Below are 23,324 nucleotides of genomic sequence, written 5' to 3' on the forward strand. Positions count from 1 at the left end.
ACATCTTTATGTTTTAGTAAACACCTAAGAGGTTCCAGAAGACTGTACATCCACATACTATGCAGGTTCCAAAGAGATTATACAACGTATTTAGTCTTCCTTTATGTATTTTCAAACAAATGTTGTGCTCCCTTTGCTTTTTACTATAGAATTAATGTTCTTTGAATCTTTGCTCCTACATCATGTCTTACATTACAGACATTTTACTTCTCTCTCCTGTGAACTCTAACTTATCAGTCTCTTTAAATATGTAATACTAATACTCTGAGGTACAGCCAGTTCTGAATGGAGTAGAATCATTATGGCACTTGTTGATTTTGTGGGGGGGGGGGGAGGGGGGGTAGCACTGCATAGCTGATCCATCCTGGTTATCATTCAACATATGATTTTCTGTGGCTCAGGTTCCTAACCATAGTCCTCATTCTTTATTTATGTATTTTGTTTACTCCTTACAAGATGTTATACCTTTGTGTCTGATTTTAAATATTTCTTGGACTTCTCAGTTCTTAAATTTGTATTTTAGTCTCATAAGCCTGTCTTCCAAAAACATATTGGACACATCTCTCCAAGCTTTGGATCACACATAAATTTAATCTTCTCTCGCGCTGTCTTTCGTCGTCAGTCACTATTGAAAATAGTGAACTTATGAAATAACTAGCCTCTCTAGGATCCCACTCAACATTGTCACACATGAAATAGTTCATTATTGTGATATTTAAAACAAAAAACAACCAACCTAAGAGCATGTGGTTTTTTTGTTGGTTTTTTTTTTAATAATAATCCATATATCTTGTGTGTAATGTGAGGAACATGAAGCCAGGATATATGTCCACTCTATTTCCTTTTTTCTACAAGCTTGTTATCTCATCAAAGATAAACAAATTAAGTTACCTTGATATGGATTGTTTTGATGAGCCCTTTTTATTTACTTGGAGTCATATAGCTCTCTAGGCAATTACTTATTGCTAGCTATTTATCACCTCATTTGTCTTTTAAGTGCCTATAAATTGACTGCTTTATTAATTGTTCTATTACATTTCCAGATATTATCATGCAGTCTGCTGGTCTATGATTCTGTAAATCATCCTGTCTCTCTCCCCCCTCCCCCGCTTCTAATATTTGCAGATGTGGGATTTGGAAAATACCTGACAATAGATTAGCCTTTCAAAATTAAGAAAGTGTATCTGCTACCCTAAAGGCCATCTGTGTCTCTCTTTTTGGATAACTTTGCAGGTGTTCAATGAAAAATATTTCTTGGTGGAAATTGATGACTTGCGACCAGAATGCACAACCAGCCGGTCATACATTTGTCATGTCAACAGTGCTGGTATCTTTCCTGTGCAGTGGAGTCTGAAAAATGGTTTGCATCTCAGCCCTCCACCAGGTACATGTCTGCACTTTTGTCTGACTCACTGCAGTAGGGCTCTTTGAAAGGAAGAGATTATTATCCCCCAGTGCACTGTGTTAAAAATCTACAAGCTGGGACAGCATTTTTGCAGAAGAGGTGTGTGCTACCAGCAGGAGGAAGGGAAAGATCCAAATTCAAGAAATCAGCAGCATTAAGCTAGTGGAGTCTGGGCTTCTCATGGAGATGTACTTGGGTTTGAGGGCTGTGGGCACCCCATGCTGGGCTTGGAATGAAAGCATCTGGTTATCCTTGGAGGGAGCATGCATTCCAGGGTGCCGGGAGTTAGTGAGCTATAGCCTCGCTTCCTGTGATATCAGAATGCTGTAGCCAGTACAATGGCTGTGGAATTTTCTTCTTCATCCTGCCTGTTCAGCTTTATTTTCTTACTCCCCAAGTGCTCAATGTGGAAATGTGTACAGCAGAGGGCAAAGATCTTAGGGTTTTATACTACCACCCGTCAGCATAGTGTTTGAGCTTCATTTTTGCTTTTCAATGGTTAATAGGAGCGGAAAGTGTAATGAGTTTGTCTCTTCCCTTTCCTTACCCAAGGTGTACTAAGGTACTGTGGACAAAGCAGCACTGCTGTTCCAGCCATCTAGCTCCCCAGGCCTGTATTCAGAGCCCATTAAAAGGTTTCAGGCTTCTCTTCTAAGCAGCACGCACAGAAATGGTTTCTCCTCTAAAGGAAGTGTGGTGCCTTTGAGATTCCTACTGGACATTGCTTTGACTGACACAATAGAAAAAACATAAATAGCCCTTGTCCTGGTTAATCCCAGGAGAAGTTAGATGGAATTACTGCAATTTAACCTGAAACAGTATCATAGATGCTGTTTCATGTGTAGCTTTTTATCTTTTATAAATTCCTAAACCCGAGTCATGGTAGTACTCTGTAGGGAATACCTTAGTTATCCACTTTGAAGAAGTATTACAGCAGTGCTATAGTTCTTCTGTTGCTGAAACCCTGCTGTTTTCAATCACATGCAGTATCCTATGCTGGCAGAATAGCACTACAGTACAGTTTCTTGGTCCCTGCTTCCCTTCCTTTATGTTCTGTACTCTGCCTAAACAAGATGGAGAAGGGAATATCTGCTGCAAAAAGAAACTCTTTTGCCTGGATACTGGAGATTTTGGACTCTGAGCTCCCCGCAGCTCAGCATTAAGGTTCCCATATCCCAAATTAATATAGATTTATTAAAATAATAATTATGGAATAACAAAATAGATTAACTACCATGCTTAATGGCTAGATAGTGGATTTGCATAGTGATTCATCCTCGTTACACTAGTTGTCATTTATTTAATATACGGTACATCAGTGCCTAGCAAATTTAAGGCACTATGTAAATAATAACGACTTCTATTAAATCTAAGCCTTTCTGGATTATAACCCTTCGTTTAAAAGTGAGACACTCTTCAGCTGTGCAGTCTGAGCTTGTGGGACACCTTTCAAGAAGTCCTCCTGTATTCTCTAGAATGTGATCAACCTGCAGTGACGTGTTCTGGTTAATGCCCTCTCATGCCTAGCATGTCCAGACTATCTCCAAGTAGACAGTCTCCAAAGAGAAACTAAGACCCATATTTTTAAAGGTATTTAGGTGTTGTTGCACTCAGTGTTGCAACACCAAACTGATATAGAAGCCTACATCTCATTTTCAAAAGGGATCTAGGCAAGCTTCTAAGGCTTGGTCTACACTAAACCCCCAAATCGAACTAAGGTACGCAACTTCAGCTACGTGAATAACGTAGCTGAAGTTCGAAGTACCTTAGTTCGAACTTACCTCGGTGCACACGCGGCAGGCAGGCTCCCCCATCGACTCCGCGGTACTCCTCTCGCCGAGCTGGAGTACCGCAGTCGACGGCAAGCACTTCCGGGTTCGACTTATCGCGTCCAGACAAGACGCGATAAGTCGAACCCAGAAGTTCGATTGCCAGCCGCCGAACTAGCGGCTGGGTATAGACGTACCCTTAGATGCAGTTGAACATATCGTAATACAGCTTCAGTTGTATTAACAGAGAAGCTAATGCAAGGACATTGTAAGGTTTGTCTTCCCTGCAGTGTTATCTCAAGTTATCTCCTACAGAGTTAGTGGAAAATAACACTTGAACAGCATAGTGTTTCCATTAGCAGCATAGAGTAACTGAGTTCTCACTGCATTACCAGTTCCGGTGTTAGCAGCACTCAAACTTCAAACCACACCGCCTGACACGCCAGCTAGTTCGAGTTTAAAGCACCATTTAATTTGGCTAGAGACTTTTGTGTGTGAACGGGAGTCCGGTTAGGGGCAGCACTTGAGTTATTCCTTGAGCTAACGCTGCAGTGAAGACAAACTCGCAAGCAGTAGGGCATAACTTAAAACATGCAAAACCACCCAGGGCCTGATCCTGTGTTGCTTACTTGGCAAAGCTGTGGATTTCCTTATACCGCTTCTGTGGAGTGGTGCTGGATTAGGCCTTTCATTGTACAGTGCAACCCACATGCCCCAATTGGGAATTAAATCATCCATATCTTGCATAATGCAAGCATTTGGTTGACTGGAGTCATCTGTTTGGTGTAATACAATTAAGCAACCACTTTGCTTGCTCTTTGCTCAGGTTATCCCGGGCAGGACTTTGATTGGGCGGACTACCTCAAACAGTGCGGTGCTGAGGCTGCTCCCCAGAGCTGCTTTCCTTTGGTGAGCTTTTGCAGAATAATGCTTTTTCCTGTACTGGTGGCTACTCCACATGATGTCCACTTACATAAACAACACCCTTGCTTCCTGCGATTGTTACAGGGGACACATAATGCTTTTCACCCTGTGACCTAAACAGAGCTCATAGTTGTTCATGGAACAGAAGTGTCTAGAGAATGTAATAAAGGTGAACTGAAGTGCTTGTACAAAAAAATTCAGAGTTCACAGATTACAGACCAGATGCTGCTGTCAGTGGCAGTGTGAATCTAGAGTAAAAGGCCATTTCACATGAGATCTAACTGTTCATGGAATCACTGCCACTGCACTGGTCCTTCATGTGTGCATCTGTGTTAAAATGGTACCCTTCCCCTGCTTAGCCCTTGCCACCTATCTAGGGTTTTTTCCCCCACTCTTCTTCCTTAACTGTCATTATGATTTGACTTGAAAATTCAATATAATTTTTTCCCATTGAAACATTTTGAGCTAATTTTAAAAGTAAACTGCTAGGACTTGAGTTGGGGTTTTGTCATTCTGTACCACAGCGGTGAACTGCTGAACACTTTGTGAAAGCATCACAAGAGGGCTGTTTTCTTAGCCCTTGCCAACCGTCTCTCTGGAAAATACTGAGGCAGATGTAGTCATCAGTGAAACACTCAAACTTCCTGGTTTAGAAAAGGGGGATGCTGGCAAAGCTTTTCTTTGCAGCTTATCCTCCTCTTCCCTCTCTCCTCAGTGTCTGAAAATCCAGACGCTGGGCTTTTCTGAGAGGAGTGGGTTGAGAGGTGGGTTGCCTTCTGCCTGTCAGTCTGATTATTTCAGTTTGCTAGCTACTGGTGTGTTACTAGCAGGTAGATAACTGCGAGGAGTTTCTTGATTCTAGTTTTGGTTAAATCCTGTCAGTGAGTCTCTCAGCTGAATTTTTCTCATGCTCCAATGCAAATGCAACCCTATGTGTGTGTGTCATTACATACTATTCTGCCTTGCTTATCTGAAATTCCCTTTAACCTGAAATATGGTTACATATTCCAACATCTGTTAATTACACCGAAAATTCTTTCTGAATCTTTGATTACCCACACGTGTTCGAAGTCCCCCATCATGGTCGTGTAATCAAGTTTGTATGTTTTAGTCCTCCACATGGCTGTTTACATCTGATAGGCTGGTAAATTCACATATTTTCTCCAAACTTCCCTTGATCTGTCATCTTTTTATTAGCTAACTTCCAACCATGGATTTAAAGAGAACATGAAGCTTGAGGCTGTGAACCCTGTTGATCCAGGGGAAATTTGCATTGCCACAGTCACCAAGGTGAAAGAGTCCTACCTTTGGCTTCAATTAGAGGGTAAGTGCCCCTTAAGAGAACAGGAGACTTGCCCCAGTCTAACCTTGCCATGAGTCATGTTAGTACACCAGTCTCACCGGGAGATTGTCATAAATCATTAACCGCAGACACTTTCTGCTAAAAATGTAATTGAAGGACAATATTGTTAGCCCTTTCTCTTGCTCTTCTCCTAGTTAAGATTTAAAATGGCAACATTCACTTATCTTGGGGTTAAAATCACCCTGTGCAGAGAGTTGGCACAAATCACCATGTAAATCTTTTTTCAGCATTATTTTGAGAGAAAAAAAAAATTCTGGGACTTAAGTAGAGCATAGGCTTTGTGCTATATCTCTGCACGGGGTGACTTTCACTTAAGTGAAGGTTTTACTCAAGCTGAGCAACCTGGCACCTGTAGAAGATAATTTGCAACAGAAAATCTAACAAGATAGAGCTGGCCTTTGCATGCTTCTTTATATTCCTTTTATTTTTCAGTAGAACCTCAAAGATATGAACACCAGAGTTACGGACTTACCGGTCAACCAGACACCCTGTGGAACTGGAAGTCCTCAATCAGGCAGCAGCACAGACCCCCCCCCCCCCCCAAAATGCAACCAATACTGTACTGCTTCGGGCTTTAGCCACGGAGGGTTGGGGCAGCAGCCATGGCGCGGAGCGGGGCAATCAGGGCTCCACGCTGGGTGGGGAGTCTCAGGGCTTCTGACCCTCAGCAGCACCAAGGCTCAGTGCTTTAGATGGGGTTGGGGGAGTGCTGGCCCCACGACTCTGCTCCTGGTTTCAGTCTCGTGGGGGTGCTGGGGCTCAAGGTTTCAGCCCTGTGGCTCTGTTCCTGGCTTCAGCCCTGTAAGGAGTGCTGGGCCTTTAGCTATGAGGGGAGCACCAGTTTCAGCCCCAGCACTCCCCCCCATCACTAAAGCCCCGAGCCCTGGTATGCTCCCCCCAGGTCTAAAGCACTGAGCCCCAGTGCTCCCGTGGAGCAGAAGCCCTGAGCCCCCCGCCGAGCCCTGGTGCCCCAAGGGTCTGAAGCTCTGACTCCCACCCGCGCCCGGAGTCCTGAACCCTCCCACCCTCCCGTTTTTTTGGCTGCAGTCCCAACCTCCCATGTGGCTGACATCTATAACCTCTTCAGAATTACAGAATATTTCAGAGTTACAGACAACCTCCATTCCCGTGGTACCCATAACGGCGAGGTTGTACTATATTCTTCTTGGCGTATGCACAACGTGCTTCAAGTGGCACGTGACTAGGATTCATCACCGGATTTGGTCTTCTAGTTGAATCATTAGTTTCCCTGGCCTGGACCGGGTACTGACTAGGAGCATCACGTGAACACTGATCCATGCCCCCCTTGATTTTATTTAAAGAACATCAAGGTGCATTTACTATGTCTTGTGCTACTCTGCTGAATGAAAGATGACAAACTCCTTCTTTTCCAGCTTTTAGAAGTGAACAAATGAAATCAGGAAATAGTTGCTGATAAATGAAGGAAGGGGAAAATACTAAACCAGTGGCACTATTTTGCAGTCATGTTGACATACAGATAGCAGGTCCCAATACAGAATTTTGAAAACTGCTGTTTCGGTTACATTTTGCTTCTTTTAACTGAACAGGCTCCAAAAGGCCAGTTCCTGAATGCATACTGAGTGTGGAATCGATGAATATATTTCCAGTGGGTTGGTGTGAGACCAATGGATACCAGCTCAGACCTCCTCGCAGAGCAATAGGTACCAGTTCTGTTCTCTTTGTAATTGCTAGCAGTCAAGATGGGGATGGAAGGTCTTTGAAGCTCTAACATGTGCATCTACTGCAGAATTATACCCGTCATACTTCATGAAACTACAAATGAAAGTGTCATCTCATTTTTTAAAATGTATGCAATTACTAGTGTCTACATAAAATGTGAACATGAAATATGTTTAAGAATCTTTTACTTGTAGGGGGTGGGGTGAAAAGTGAGAGACAGTACAAACTTGTACATTCATATACTTCATATGTATTATGCAATGCAAAATGACTAGGAATACAGTAGTACAGGCAGCATACAACCCTTCTAGTCAGTTCAGAATGAGGTTTAAAGTAATGCAAGGGGCATATCAGAGGGGTGACCCCCAGCAACACTGCTCTTGATTGCAACACAGTTTGTGTATAGAATACACAGCAATCTCAAACATGATCTATCAGTCAGTCCATGTAGCTTTAAATTCATCACTCTGTTGAACAGCTCTTCGAGGTATCTAGCTCCTCCAAGCACAAGTGTAGGTGCATGTTTCACCCAATCCAGGTGTCTGTCTTTCTGTTATAGCAGAATTCTTTTCACTGTGGCAAATGCCTGGATTGTAACCTGTATTGGTAGTTGAATACTGCACTTAACATGTAGCTATTTTTATATAACTTCACAGCATTATCTTGGTAACATCTTCTTGTCTAGAACTTCTTGGTGACATTAGATTGTCCAGTTAGACCTGTAAAATATTCAAATACCACAGTGTTGTGGAAGCAGAGAAAGAACTGACAGGAAGGGGATACAAATAGTGAGAACTCTGTTTTTCTCCGACAGTATTGATGGGTGTGAGAGAAGGCAGTCATGCAGATTTATTTATTTTTGGCTGTTGTTATACATACTCTGATGACTGGCCTGAAACGTACAAGTTTGTGAAGAAGATAATTCTGTGCACAAAAGCTGAGATTTTCACAGCTGGTTAGGGGATCTGATGCCCAACTTTCATTAATTTCAATGAAAATTGGGCATGCAAATCCCCTAAACATTTTTGGATAATATCAGCCCAGATGACTGGTATAAATCTCGTATCAGAGGGGTAGCCGTGTTAGTCTGTATCAACAAAAACAACAAGGAGTCAACCATACTCTCTGTTGTTTTGGTATAAACCTTGTGTCAGTTGTTAAATGATTGCAGCAATTTTTGCATGTAGATACCTTTTGGCTTAACATTTAGAGGAAGTGCTGCCATAAAAAATATTTTGTAATGGAAGTTTAACTTGCTTGGCTTTATTTATTTTATTTATATATTTATTTATTTGTTTTAAATCCTTTCTCTTCTCCTTTCCCCCCACCCCACCCCAATCCGGATTTACAGTGAACAAACAGAGGAAAATTGCTGTAGTTCAACCAGAGAAACAGTAAGTTACAAGTTTATTATTATTATTATTATTATAATCAGTATGGATGGTGATTTGTCTTTGTAACTTTAGTTTCATAGAAAAGGGACAGTGAAGTTTGTCGGGCTTGAGTTTATATCTATACTTAATTCCCACTGATCTTGCAAAACAATTTCTGCCCTTCTGAATTGAGAGCTACAGCACTGTTCAGGGACACTCTTTGAGTGGGAAGCTGTGGTTTTAACAGTTTAGTGCATATAGACTGCACTGATGGTTAATAGATCATTTCACTCTGAGATTTTAGTTGTTGCTTCATCCCTTGTTTTAAGAAGCTGAGCGATCTTCCAGTATTGGAGGACATTTAGGGTTTTTTGCTGTCTAAAAATATTTGTCAGCATTGTCATCATGTGGATTTCATTATGGAAGCTTTGAACTATTGTAGTGGTTATCCTGAGTTGGGATGATTGCTTCAACTCTTTTCAGTTCATTTTCAGATTCATTCTCCCTTCAGAGCACACAGCCGCCTTCATTAGTGTTAATGTGAGTGCAGTAGTGTACATGTGCTCTGAGGAACAGAATCTGACTTCCTTAGTATTCTGTTGTGCAATTGAGATTTCCACATTATTTGATGGGAACGTTCAGCTGTTCCATGTGAGAGCTCTCATTCAAATAGTGTGCAGCTAGTGTGTTCCTCCAGAGTGAGCGTTGTATTACATGAGATGCTTACCAGATGGAAAATGGGAGAAAAAATAGTTCAAATAGAGACCATCCTTGTGTTCTCATCTTCAAAGGTTTTGTGAAACTATGTAGCATGAGCTTGTTCAAGTGACACTCACAATGATACAGTTAGTCTTGCTGACCTTGATATCATTGCAGGTATCAGATTTTACATGGTTGGACATCCTAATACTTGGTCCATTGTTTTCAGTAAAATAGACTCTCCTAACATGCCAAGCCACCTGTTTTTTTAAATGAGACCATTAGAAGTGTTTTTTAGTTTTTGTTTGAATCCACATCTTTTCAAACATGTGACATGTAAAAACTGTGATGGTGTCTCCATGGTGGAGTGGGCTGTGTTACCATGCACCTTTGACACACCTGACTTTTTCAAACAAGGGAAGAACACCACTGGCATAGAGCTGAGCTAGATCAACACAACTGGCTCTTCCTACAGCCTGAGGAAAGTCGTTAAATACTACAAAGATAATTGAAACCATAGGCTTGACGCACTAAATTGGGAGTGAGAAAGGACCTCGCCTTTTTGCGATCTGGATGTTACTGTATCAACCTTGGTCTCTTCCCAACATCCTCTCTCCATTTCAGAATTTTGTCTTCAAGGACTGTCCATGAGAGGCTGAAGAACCAAGAACTGAATTCCACTGACTCAGGTAAGCGTCTTGTTAAGAAAGTAGGAGAGTTCTGTATCTCTATGGCATTATTGTCTAGCTGCTCAATAACTTCATGTGTCCTGAATTAGTACAATAGGGTAAAAACTTTTCTGAGGGATCTTTCAAATGGCAAGGAAGATTTAACTCGCTAACAGCATACAATTAATGCTGCACATGGTACAATGAGAACATGTCTTGATGCTGGAAGTTGGATTATTGTAGCACCTAATCTTTTCTCCCACCAATGGATGTGCTGGGAGCACTTGGAGCCAAAATATTTAGTCTTAATAACCCACCCACCCAATTACAAAACACTTTCCTCTAAGCTATATAAGTGGTATACATACCAGTAAATCCCATATGCTGTGTGTGAGAAGGAAATTCTTGTCAAATTAATGTCTAAGCATCCCCCAGCAAAAATGCATTAAAATAATATTGAGAGAGATGCATAAAACTCTGGTGCTTGGGTTGGGCTGTTATAATAAACACGTCATATTCCACACTGAACTGTTAGAATACTATATTGATGTGCAGGTTTGTTTGTCTTTGTGATAACTTGATCATCACTATAAAGCAAGACTGTTCAAAGTGTAAAATAACTCATGTGCCAAATGGCGAAATCTACTCATTTTCTGAAGTGTTGAAAGAATGTATATAAGTACATCTGCTGATGAAACAGCTATACAATTCTAGCCGCATAGTATCTAACCCTAAATTGATCTATTTCCCACACAGTAAAATGCATGTCTAAGGTTGTTCTACTTTGCATATTAATTGGTTTTAAAATGGAGATATAATGTCAATATGATTTCATCTGTTTATCAGTTTATAAACCACTGGAATTAGGGCCTTTTTAGATTAAAGTGCTTTTCAATCAAAATTATAGGACTACTAGAGTAAAATGACTTTATTTTTGTATTTATACATCCATAAATATTTTGATATATAGCAGCTTAAATTCTGAAGGATGCCAAGGCGTTTTACAGACTTTAACTGACATGCAAACTAAAAACAAGGATTACTTCATCCAACATTAAAGTGCAGCAACTGCTGGTGGAAAAAAAATAGCAGTTTAACAATGCAAAGCAATATTATACAACAGTTTAGGTTAGGAAGTAGCAAATAGTTTTTCTGCTTGAAACTGCAAGGAGAATTTAGGGAGCAGTAATTACTGGACTTGAAATTTGTTGAGGACTCTGGTGCTTGAATTACTAATCTTCTCCAATTATATCAAGTGTCTAGGACCTTTGTTTTTTTCCCCCCTCCAATTGCATAGTTTCCCTTAGAATCAGGCTTACTTAGAAGAACGAATATCTCCTGTTAAATCACCAGCACCATTTCCTTCAGTACGGTGGAGTTTCTTTGTGGTCTGACCCAGTCTGACCCTGCCTTGCTTCTTCTGACACCTTCCCAGAAGAAGATAGCATGGGTGCAGAGTCATAGACTTGCCTGAGATGTAATATATAATCTCATACCATATGTTGCAGAGCCACTCACTAGTGTAGGTTTGTCATACTTCTATGCCCATTTCACCTGTATAATGCCCTCCAATTCACCTCCACTGGGACTTCCAATGTTTCAAACATATGAAGAACTTTAAATAGCCAGCTTGTGTTTTATGTTTTTGTAATAAATTTGCCATAGAAATGTTTCCTGACTGTCCCTTTTATCCCCTTTCAACTCCTCCCTCTTCCACTTTCCCCACATTGAACAATATTAAATTTCCCCAAAATGAGAATGGCCATAGGTCTCTGACACCAAGTGATCAGGACCAATGACTAGCGGTAAGCTCCAGTATTTTCCATGAGGACTAGAAATGTGTGCTTTATACCTTTTGGAAAGGGAAACTGCCTGCTTTTAATGTGATTGTGTCATATACTTGTAGCCCTTTTCAAGAAACCTCTTAAACTGTATTGGTGGTAACTAGAAGCAGACAGATATGCAAGTCAGGTATCTTATTTACTCTATCTAGTGTAAGGCTTTTGAAAGCCTATGCACTCTGGAACCTTTTAAAAATGACCTAAAATAGCAAATTCTTATGTCTGCTTTCTCCAAAAATTCTATGGCTCAGAAAAGTGCTGGGTATTCCAATGGAAAGTTGGTAATATGCCATTTTTAATGGCATGAAACTCCCATCTCTAGCCTAGATAAGAATACATGTGACCCTAAGACTGTAACTGGTCTGAGAATGAATATTCCCTGTTATGGGCCTCAGAATACTGACTCTTCGTAGGAAAAGGAGGCAACCTTTCTCTTGCTGATTTTTTTTTCAAGTGTTTTTTGCTGCTTAGAATGTTAGAAGTATTTGCAGGGAATGGATCATTGGGAATGCACAGATGAGGTGGGCAGTCAAAGGCTCATGATAAATTGCAGAGCTGTATGACTGGATCTGGTTTTGGGCTCACTTTGTTATATGGGTGTGGTTATATTGCCAATACATAAACAGGGTGTGAGTATGCATGTAAAATATAAGAAGTACATCTCAGCAGCATCAATTACAGTCAATGCTATCATTGCAAATGTGACACTTTAACTCCCAAAATGTATGTGGCTTAAACTTTTTTACAAAATATTAAACTTTTCAAGAAGCCAGTCTTGGCTGGGGAGATTGCATTGCATGATCTAAATCTTTGCTGCTGATTTTCATTTCTCAGTTGTAATTAATGGAAAGTACTGCTGTCCAAAGATCTACTTCAACCACCGGTGTTTCTCAGGACCTTACCTTAACAAAGGGAGAATTGCAGAGCTGCCTCAGTCTGTGGGACCTGGGAACTGCGTTCTTGTCCTTAAAGAGGTGAGAGGGTTATGAGTGTGTGGCTGTGTGTGCAATACTGCATTTTAAACTCCAGAGTGACTCTCTAATTAGAGATAGGTAATGAACTAATCAATATAAGGCAAGGGTTCTCAAACTGGGGATCAGGACCCCTCAGGGGGTTGTGAGGTTATTACATGGGGGGGTTACAAGCTGTCAGCCTCAACCCCAAACCCCTCTTTGCCTCTAGCATTTATAATGGTGTTAAATATATTAAAAAGTGTTTTTAATTTATAAGGGGAAAGGGGTCGCACTCAGAGGCTTGCTATGTGAAAGAAGTCACCAGTACAAAAGTTTAGGAACCACCGAATAAGGGAATGATTATTGTTGGTGAGTGTTCTGTTTCTTGGCTAAAATTAAGCATAAGGTATTGAGTGGTTAGAGATGTGGTAAAATACCTCTGATCCACCAGAGATGTAATCATTTTATTATTATTGCATTTCTTATTTTTATGTCAAGTAAACCCTAATTAACATTACTGAAAACTACCAGCTGATGTTAGAATAGTTCAGTCCTATTAAAATCCCTAGAACGTCCTATTAGTTCATAGTATTTTAGCACTTTTTTCTTTTTTTTTTTCTTTGTACACACAAAAAAAAAGCATTTCAAGCAGCCCAAAAAGCTTCTATTGTGTTGTGTTGGAATATGTGAAATATGGTTTCTGTCCTATGAAACAAAGTAGAGTGGAGCAAAATATTCCCAACTGAATGGGAAAGCTCTCTTTTGAAATAGTTTTTTGTATTTTGTTGCAGGAACTTAATTGGGCTTATGTCTATGCAAATCTGCCAGATTCATAACTTTTTCACTCACACGGAGCATTGTGAGTGAAAATGGAAACATTTTCCAATTGAAAACTGCCTCGTTTCAAGAAAATATTATACAGCAAATCACATGAAAATGTCCCTGGTGACAATAGTCATTTTGCTGAATTTTCCGCAACAATATGTCTGGGGTGCGATATCTCCTGAAATGAAATGGTGAATGTTTTCTTGGGAAGCTTCTCTAGAATATTTTCCCCATTTCAGTACAACTCTCCCAAAATGAACAGAATGTGGGTTAAGTGTGGAGTTAACTTTCAGTCCTCTGCTTTATTGCATCAAACAACCATCAGGAAGCAAAGGTCATAGGGAAGACTTTTTGGCAACCAAGCCACTTGTGACAGCCACTTCTGAGTTTGATTTTAATAGAAAATTCAAACCTTGCCATGTATAAAAATCACAGTAGTCTTGCATACGCTAGAAAAATCTGTAAGCATTTTCCTGTCCTTTGGTGACAGACAACATGGTGGTCAAAAGACCTGAGCCCCGTCTACAGCTTCTACTATTGTTAGCATTTGTAGAACTGCACCACTGCAGAAATGTACGTTTTTCTGATGCAGAGCAACTTTGTGTGTGTAAACACTTTGCAAGAACTGGAGGGGAAAAAAAGAGTAAGCCATAAGTGAATACTGTAGCTGAGTTTTCAGAGTTAGATAAACTAATACCCTCAATAAATTTACAGCTAAGCAGGTTAAAGATAATCAAATTGTATGCTTTGTGTGTAAGGTGACTGCCATGAGGCTTGGGAAATAGTTCATTGTAACTTATGTTGTACGGTTGGCCAGGCAGCATTATGGGAGCACAGGAGTCCTCTTCCTCTGAAGCATATGGCATCAGCAACTGCCCAAGGCAGGACGCTGGCTTTGGTAAACTGTTGGTTTTATCTGTCATAACAAATCTGTATTCCTGTGAGAAAGCACCAGATTATAGAAGCTGCCTCTGGGAGGGACCTTTGTTGCATGTTAAATGTCATTAATTTTTTTTTTTTTTTAAGTAGTAGCTTTTGTGCTCATTGACTAGAGAAATGGTTTTCTCTCGTGGACAGAATATGGTACAACTGCACAAGATCCTTTGTGGAGGTGCTTTTGCAACCTTTCTAGGAGTAATGACCCTTGTTTTTGTCTCTTTGCTTGTTAAACTGCAAATGTTGCTACCTCTTCCCACATCAGATTCTATGCTATGTTGATACAGATGTTTCATTCTGTAGAGGGTGAATTGAATAGTTTAATTTGCTTCACTGTGGACTTCTACAGTCCTTTTGAGCAAGGCTCAGGGTACTCCACAGCAAGCTGAGCCTATCTGTACAGCAAGGCTTCTGGATTCTGCAGTACTCCCAGTGTGGCAGACTGGAAATTCTGTGGCAGCTTCGTTTAAATTAAAAAAGGCCTGACTTTCAGAAGGGCTTATGAATACCCACAAATCCTACCAAAGTCAGTAGCAGCTACCCGGGTTCAGCATCTTTGAAAATCCACCCAGGAGTTTAATTACAAAAATAAATACTACAATCAATATAGTAGCCCTTGTGTTTATATTGATATGCTCAATATATTTTATGCTGCCCCTCCTTTTTAGTTTTTGATGTGTCTGAGTTTTGATGCATATAATCGCCTTGTGGAAGCTGATGGGGTGAAGCTGGATGTTTGGCAAATTGAGGCCTTTGACACCTGGGGATGTGTTTGGAGGTGGTTTGGGACTGTAGGAATAAGCATCCTATCTAGATCTTTCTGCTAAAAAGATTAGCGTGAAAATAGTTAACTATGAAACCTAAAGATGGGTTGAATGTCAAGGTGATTAACACCCCACTGACATGAGGTTGCTAACACTTCTTAGAGCTCTTTATTCAGGTTGTCTGCAGAATCAGGAAGGCAACACTGCATTGATAAAATTGCAAATGTGAGCAGATGATCACTGCAACAAAGGCTAGAATTTTTTTTTTTTAAATGAAACCTTAGATTGTGGTGCCCCGTTCTGTAGCACATGGCTGATTCCACAGCCAAGAAGTCATTGATTACACAGGACCATAACCTTGGGTGATACCCAGAATTATACCCTTTTTACCCCCCAGTGTGTCTTATCTATTTAGATTACAAGCTTTTTTGGGGAGGGCCATCTACTATTCTTCGTACAATGCCCTGCACAATGGCATTCTTGGTTGTCTTTTAGGAACTACCATAATAAACATGATTAATAGTAAAAGTTCAGGAATGAAGTAGCATGTATAGGCAGCAAAATGTCACTGGCATTACCCAGAACTGCCTGAGCTTTATAATGTCTACCCTTGAATTAAGTTGGGTGATATGAGATAAGGACAGTGAATCTCCAAAAATTTCTGGGAGCTGCTGAAATCAGTAATCTCTTGGCAGTCAAATTCTGAAGACTTGGCAAGACCCTACTTACGGTCTGTTATGATTTATCATGTAAGCAGTTGCTTTTTTTTCCAAATCCCACTATGAATGAGTTTCAATCTCAGATAGTAGTGGTTTGATGCCAGTTAATTCAGATAAATGGAATTAATCTGCCAATCCACCCTTGCTCTTTAAAACATATTTACTGTATGAATAACCTAATGGGTTTTTCCCTCCTCTCTTCATTTCCATTTGCAGGTTCTCACTTTATTGATCAATGCAGCCTACAAACCTAGCCGTGTCCTTCGAGAACTCCAGCTGGATGAGGATGCTGCCTGGCATGGGCATGGAGAGACCCTGAAAGCAAAGTAAATTCCTGCCCCACATCCCAGTCCAACTGATCCCAGTAGTAATATCTTCTACAATCTACATTTTTGGTTTAACTATTTGCCTTTTAGGAAAATGACATGTGGTTTGTTCAAGACAAATAAGGACACTGCAAAACTTAACCCTCCAACTCATGCAAAATGTTTCAGGAACATCCAGCAGAGTGCAGCTGGTATGGTGTTGCTTATTGTATCAGGTGTGCTCTGATACTACTTTAATTTCAGTGTAGTATTACTGGAGTAACGAGTACAACATGGCGTGTGCACTAGCAGATCAGCAGCAAACGGGTAAAAGATTTGTAATTTGAAGATAGTTTTGTGTTTCTGCTTTGAAAGTGTCAGGGAAGGTTTTCAGGCTGTCAGCACCTTCAGCCAAATTCCATAGTGGAAAAAGGTTTCCCTTTAAATATTAGCCTATTTACAGAGCTGGAGTCAGACACTGGGAAGACCTTGGTTGGGGAATCCATTTTACATTTTTGATGCAAATATGCTGCCCAGTGCTCCTGCTGGGCCTTACTGGTCCATGATTTCTCTATTATTGAGAAACCAATATGTGGCTAGGAACCACACTGAAAGAATATTGTGATAATGTTAACCTAATATAATTATTAAACCCAGCAATTTTGAGCCACTTGGTTAACTATCCAAAAGGGAAGAAAGATGGTCCTGTAGTTGAGGCACTGGACTTTTACCCAACCAGGAGATCAGGATTCTGTTTCCAGCTCCACCACAGATTTACTTCATGACCTTAAGCAAGTCACTAACTCTCTCATTGCCTCCATTCCTCATCTGTAAAATGGACACACTTACCTACCTCATGGGAGTTGTGTACTCAGATATAGTGATGAGTCCATAGAAAATCTTATGTAAATAAAATAAATAGTGTGAGAAAGGAAAGGTCAGTTTTGAGTGGCTTATTGCAATTATTAAATATATTCATCTGATATAATAGTGAGGTCAGAGATGGGTAGGCAGGCTACCTATGGAAATCACTGTCTGTTTTTTCTCCATGTTTCAGATTTTAGGGCCAGTATGCAATTCTAAGTAGAACAACTGTGGTCTGAGGTATCTCCAATAGACTCACTAGCATATACCACTGGATGTACTAAAAAAGCAAAGCTCGGGAATGATGCTTGACTCAGCTATACACAACACCCCCACAACATGTAGTTCCTCCATAAAATCTGTCTGCGTCATATAAGGCTAGTGGACAAATAGAAGATGCCTTTTCTTATTGCTTCATCATCCACTGGCACCAGGGAAAACATTAATCTGTTGTCTTTAGTCAAAAGAGAAGCTGTCATTCTGGCACATAGAGCCATGGTGTTACTAGCCTTTCCATTCCTTGATAAGTTGCTGAGTAGGTTGAGGAAGAGTGGTTGGTGGCATAGGGGGTTGGTAAGGTGATGTATAGCTTTCCACATCCAGATAACCTGCCAAATGTAGCTGAGTTCACTAGGGGCTGTAAGTTATCCATTTAATGGCGGTTCAGTGGCCTCTGCAATGAGTTGGTGGAGTCAGTCCAGATCCTAGTAAGCAGGTGTCTACATGCTAATGATCATTAATTGGCAATTTTTGCATTACCATCTTAGATTAGATGGTTTAGTCTCCATGCCCATATAAACTATGGGAATATTTCTTCCAAATTATATTGGAAACATACTAGCAGGGCAGTGTGCAGAACCTTGGCACAGCAACTGCCCTTGCTGTACTAGCTTGTTAATATTTATTCACATGTGCATCTGTCATTTTATGTTGCTAAAGGGAGGACTTGGGCTTTGGCCTTCACGAGCTCTCTTCAAACTTATTTTGAATATGTAATGTCTGATATTGATAATGTAATATAGCACATTTATCATAGTGAATAACAGTATTAGGACAGCTAGATTATGATGATATTCTCCCAACGGCAGGTACAAAGGGAAGAGTTACCGTGCCACTGTGGAGGTTGTGAGAACAGCAGATCGGGTGGCAGATTTCTGTAGAACAACCTGCATCAAACTGGAATGCTGTCCAAATCTCTTTGGCCCACAGATGGTGCTAGATAAGTGTTCAGAGAACTGCTCTGTCCTGACAAAGACCAAATACAGTGAGTAGATACCAGGGTTTTTTGCCAATGTAATGATCTTCATTTAGACAATGCCTTTGATCCAAAAGGATTTCAAAGTGTGTTACAAATTGTATATCACTTCATTCACCCTGATGAGCAGCCCAAGTGCTAATGATATAGACCTAGATAATCATTGTTTTGATCCAAGATATGAGTATCTAACAGTGAACTGCAACATCATAAAACCAACTATTAACTATTCTGCATAATGTTGTATTAATTCCTGCTGATGATTTCTAGGACAAAAACTGATTCCAGGATACTTTCATTAAAAGTTATTTCACTCCTGCCACTCTGCTTTAGAACAAGCTACTCCATAATGTCTTTTACTAATTTGAACTCCTGGCCACAGTGAGAATAGATTGTGCATCATCTCAATAAATCTGTACAGACCATGCCAAATCCTGCAGAACCCCATCACCACCATCTGCCACTCTATAGCTGATGACATTGTTTGCACCAAAAACTGTTCATTTGAGGCCTTTCTCAGAACTAAAGAAATAATCTCCCTTTTTTTGGGTGATTAACTTTATTAATAAACGCATACTTGATGTATTGTATTGAAAGAAAGAATAGACCCATTCATGTTGATGTTCTCCACAGTTGGGATTTCTGTTGGAAAGCTTTCTGTGAATGATTCTGCATTCCTGAGGGCTGATAAGTGAAAACTAATGATGCTGAAGTTCCATTGCAACACAGTGCATGTGAAGCACACACCCTTTGCTTTTGTCCATGTAGCACACTATTATGGGAAGAGGAAAAACAAAAGGATTGGCCGACCACCAGGTGGCCACAGTAATCTGGAAGCAGTCATGAAGAAACCAAGCAAGAGGAGGAAGAGACGAAAACACTTCTTTGTCCATAAGAAAAAACGTTCTTCCACCTCAGTGGACAACTCTCCAGTTGGATCTCCCCAGGTATGCAGCTACAGGCAACTTGCACAGTACAGTGCATCTTCATAGATTGGCTGTGCAGAGTCCTATTCCAACACCAAGGCAGTTACCAGTTCCTTTAGACTCTGTGCAACCAAAAAGTTACTGTAGATCAGAGATACGAAGTAGTTGAGGTAGTATCTTTCAAAATCTTGTCTCTCTCACTGGCAGAAGTTGGTCCAATAAAATATATTACCTCACCAACCTTGTCTTTCTAATATCCTGGGACCAAAATCATTACAATAGCACTGCATGCAATTGGGAGTGTAAAGATCAGAGACTATCATAGAACTTTTATGTATTAAATTTCCCATTCTAAATTTATTATTTCTCTTCTCCTTCAGGGCAGTGGGGGAGAGGAAGAGGATGACCAGGATGATCTAGATGAAGAATCATTGAGTGAGGACAGCACCTCAGAGCAGCAAGATGAACTGCTTGAAGAGTCGGAAGTGTCGGAGAAGAAATCACGGTCCTCCTCTCCCACGCAAAGTGAACTGTCCCACTGCCTGGCTCAGGATCAAGACAAGCGGAAGAGAAAGCTCCGGACCTTTTCCTTCTCTGATGATGAAAATAAACCCCCTTCACCAAAGGTACCTCTTAAAATACAAAATGTCTTACTTTCTCAGTGGTTTGGTCACTTCCTCAGGCGTGGGGAGGGAGATACCATTAATTCAGAATTTTCCTCCATTTGGCAGTTTGCTGTGAATTTCACTCATCACCCTGATTGAAAGTTGCTTTTAATTTCCAATGTACACCTGATGCACTCTGTGTCCTGTCTTCCCAGTGCTAAATGCAAAGGTGACGTTCCTTGAATTGCAAGAAGGGTCGATAGAGCAAATGTTGGCTCTAAAGGGGGTTAATATAGCAGCTGTGATAGCAGCTTACTGGCTAATCTATTCACTCAACCCAGGCCAAAATGATGATGATAGAGGATCCTATCTTGGAAAATTATTACCAAAATTATCAGCAAATTTTGGTATTTCTTAAAAATAAAAACGCCTATTTGTGATGAAGTGACAAGCTGCTGCCGTACCAAACTGTTCCTTCAGAACTCGAGTCTGCAATTATTAAAACTTAAAATTAACATAACTGTAATGAAATGTAGTTTGATTGTATCAGGACCCACCCAAAGCTTAAGTAGCATGAAAATAAGAAGGACCAATGTGCCATTGTCAGATTGCTTAAAATGCCATCAGAAGCACTCCATAAAGTTTTCACTTCCATCTCCAATACAGGCTGAAAAGCAATACATACCACAACTTTCACTTCCACACAACCTTAATGGTAACCTCATATTCTCAGATCATCTCATAAATCTATTCATTTGGAAAATTACTTTGCCCTAATATTGCCAAGGTTACACAGCTAAGGTTTTGTTTGTGTATTGTATGTGATGCTAGTCTAGACTTCTAGTGCGATACAGTGATAACCAGGGGGAGTTCTGCATCTGAATGGGAAAGATGAATTCTCCTGGCCGTGCAAAAATAAGTGTTTTCATGCCCTGCTGCTCTCTGGGAATCCAGGAGCAGAGAGAAATCCAGTAAAAGCCTGAGATTGTGCACCACCATGCCTGATGTCAGGCAGGGACCATGAACTTGAGGGGACTAGCATTTCCCATGCTCAAAGCAGCATACAAATATTACTAATCTTCACAACTTGCCTGGGAGGGAGGAGAGGATACTACCCCAATTTTAAAAAAATATAAAAACAACTTTTGAGAATTTTTCCAAAAGCTGCACAGCAAGCTGTTGGCAGAGCTGGGATTTTAGAACTCAGCACTTCCTGACATCCGATTCTTAGCATTCTGCTAGACTATGCTGCCTCTCAAGTTCAGAGTTATTTTAGGAACATGCTATGTGAACATGGCAATATTTTTGGACATGGCAAATATAACATTTTGGGGTTTTGGGGGGGGCGGGTGGGTTAGGAAATAAAGATTGAAGTTGCCGAAAAGCTGCAACTGGACAGTAACCCTCTGGAATGGAGTGTGGCTGACGTCGTGCGGTTCCTCAAATCCACGGACTGTGCCCCGTTAGCCAGAATTTTCCTGGATCAGGTATGCAACACTTTTTTTAAAATACGTGAACCTGCTGCTGCATTATCTGCTGATTGACTGACCATATGAAACCAGTTTTAATTACTAAAGGGTAAAAAATGTTACTGCAGTTTTTATAATGTTTTTGATATGGCAAAAAACTTTACACTTTGTTTCTTACAGCTCATTCTAGAATAGAGGCATTCGATTATGTTCCATTGCCTACTGAATGTTTTGCTATGTGATGCATTTGATTTCCAAAACTGACTTGAGAGAAAACTGATATGTAGCAACTAGAACAGGTCACAATGAATTCAGTGGCCTGTTTGAAAGAGGATATAGAGCTTATTATATTGACCCAAATAGCACTCCCAATATCAAATGATTTGTAAATATTGTACCATTTACTATAAATAACACTTGCAGAGTGCTTTGTAAACCTTAAAGTTTGGAGACTGCTAAATATTTGTTACCAGGCATCACACAGTGCTTTGCTAATGCACTAACAAAGAGGGAGTGTGATAAATAAAGTGGGGGATAGCTCCCTTTGATGGGCACCCAGCCAGCCAGTTAGCTGTAAAATCCCTCTTGGTAGCTGTTCTTTACTTGCTTTACCTGCAAAGGGTTAAAGTCCCCCAGGTAAAGGAGGGAAAAAAAAGTGGGCACCTGACCAAAAGAGCCAATGAGAAGTCTAGAACTGTTTTAAATGGGGGGGGGGGGAGAATTCCCTTTGTTGTTCTCTGGGCTGCAGGAACACAGAGCAGCAGAAATGCTGTGTAAGGTTTGAACCAGGTATGAAAAAGTATTTTCCATAGCTAGAAGAAATAATTTGGATAGGGAATGTTTAGACCAACACTATCAGGTTTATTTCTTATTTTGGTTTGTGGCTCTCCTCTGTGCTAACCCCTGATGCTTTTGTTTGCTTGTAACCTTTAAGCTAAACCCCCAAGAAGCTAGTTTGAGTGCTTAATTTTTGGAATTGCTCTTTTAAAAGCTAGCAAATGCCTACGTTCCAGATGTATTTTCTTTTTGTTTTAATAATAAAAAATTAAGAACAGGATTGGATTTTTGGTGCTCTAAGAGGTTTGTCCATGTTTGATTAGCTGATAGAAAACAAAGGAGATAGCTGTGGCTTTCTCAGCTCTTCCCTGGAGGGGGTGAAAGGGCTTGAGGGTACCCCACAGGAAAGAATTCCCAAGTGCTCCTCCTGGGTTTGCATTTGGGTGGTGGCAGCAGCAGCATTTACCAAGCCAAGGTCAGAGAAAAGCTGTATCCTTCAGAGTTTAATACAAGCCTGGAGTGGCAAGTATTATTTTTTAGAATCCTTGCAGGCCCCCACTTTCTGCACTCAAAGTGACAGAGTTGGGGATTCAGCCTTGTTTATCACAGGGAGTCATTAGGGAAAGAAACTTTAATGCATATTTAAGAGGGTATCAAAAACACAGCACAAAAGTGAGAATCCTTGTAATGTATTTTTTCATATTACATCTATTTTTCAAAGGTAGATTTTGCCAGTCTTGCCTGTTATGTGCTCAGTACTACAAATTGCCAGGTCCCTCCTGAGTGGTGAACACAAATTTTGCTAAAGGCATTGTAGAAGGTCTGGACTCACTCCTGCGGTGCCTCCTGCTGGTCATCCAGGGAATTAGCTCACCAGCCTCTGGAGCACCCTCTGCAGGCCGGTGATCCACCTTGTCATCTGTACTGGCCCCCCCGTGTCCCTCCCAGGACCCGGGTGCCCCTTGCCCTGGGTGCTGCCCCCTGGCAATACCCACACACGCTGGGTCTCCCCTCCCAGGGGAACCCCCACCTACTAACCCCACCTCACCTCAGGATAAGGCCACTGCCAGTCCCCACTCTCTGGGGCAGACTGCAGTATAGGCCACTCATCATCGGCAAGGTGGGGTTTGGACCTGCTACCTTGGCTGCCCTCTGCAACCCACAGTACCCCTTAGCCTTCTCC

The 23,324-nt window shown here is 40.9% G+C and overlaps 1 protein-coding gene across 4 annotated transcripts in view; it reads left to right on the plus strand.

The window, feature by feature from the left end:
- The window catches only part of SFMBT1 (Scm like with four mbt domains 1), a 156,773-nt gene that overhangs the window by 128,969 nt on the left and 4,480 nt on the right, over positions 1-23,324 (plus strand). For all 4 annotated transcript variants that reach the window (XM_042861733.2, XM_005310146.4, XM_042861732.2 and 1 more), the window contains 12 exons: positions 1,234-1,384; positions 4,001-4,083; positions 5,296-5,422; positions 7,030-7,143; positions 8,514-8,556; positions 9,859-9,923; positions 12,578-12,717; positions 16,157-16,266; positions 18,198-18,373; positions 19,133-19,311; positions 19,671-19,916; positions 21,254-21,382. In XM_042861733.2, the coding sequence (XP_042717667.1) occupies positions 1,234-1,384; positions 4,001-4,083; positions 5,296-5,422; positions 7,030-7,143; positions 8,514-8,556; positions 9,859-9,923; positions 12,578-12,717; positions 16,157-16,266; positions 18,198-18,373; positions 19,133-19,311; positions 19,671-19,916; positions 21,254-21,382 (1,563 nt within the window). The remainder of the gene's footprint in view (positions 1-1,233; positions 1,385-4,000; positions 4,084-5,295; positions 5,423-7,029; positions 7,144-8,513; positions 8,557-9,858; positions 9,924-12,577; positions 12,718-16,156; positions 16,267-18,197; positions 18,374-19,132; positions 19,312-19,670; positions 19,917-21,253; positions 21,383-23,324) is intronic.

Source organism: Chrysemys picta, chromosome 7, assembly GCF_011386835.1.
Source record: "Chrysemys picta bellii isolate R12L10 chromosome 7, ASM1138683v2, whole genome shotgun sequence".
NCBI classification, from domain to species: domain Eukaryota; kingdom Metazoa; phylum Chordata; order Testudines; family Emydidae; genus Chrysemys; species Chrysemys picta.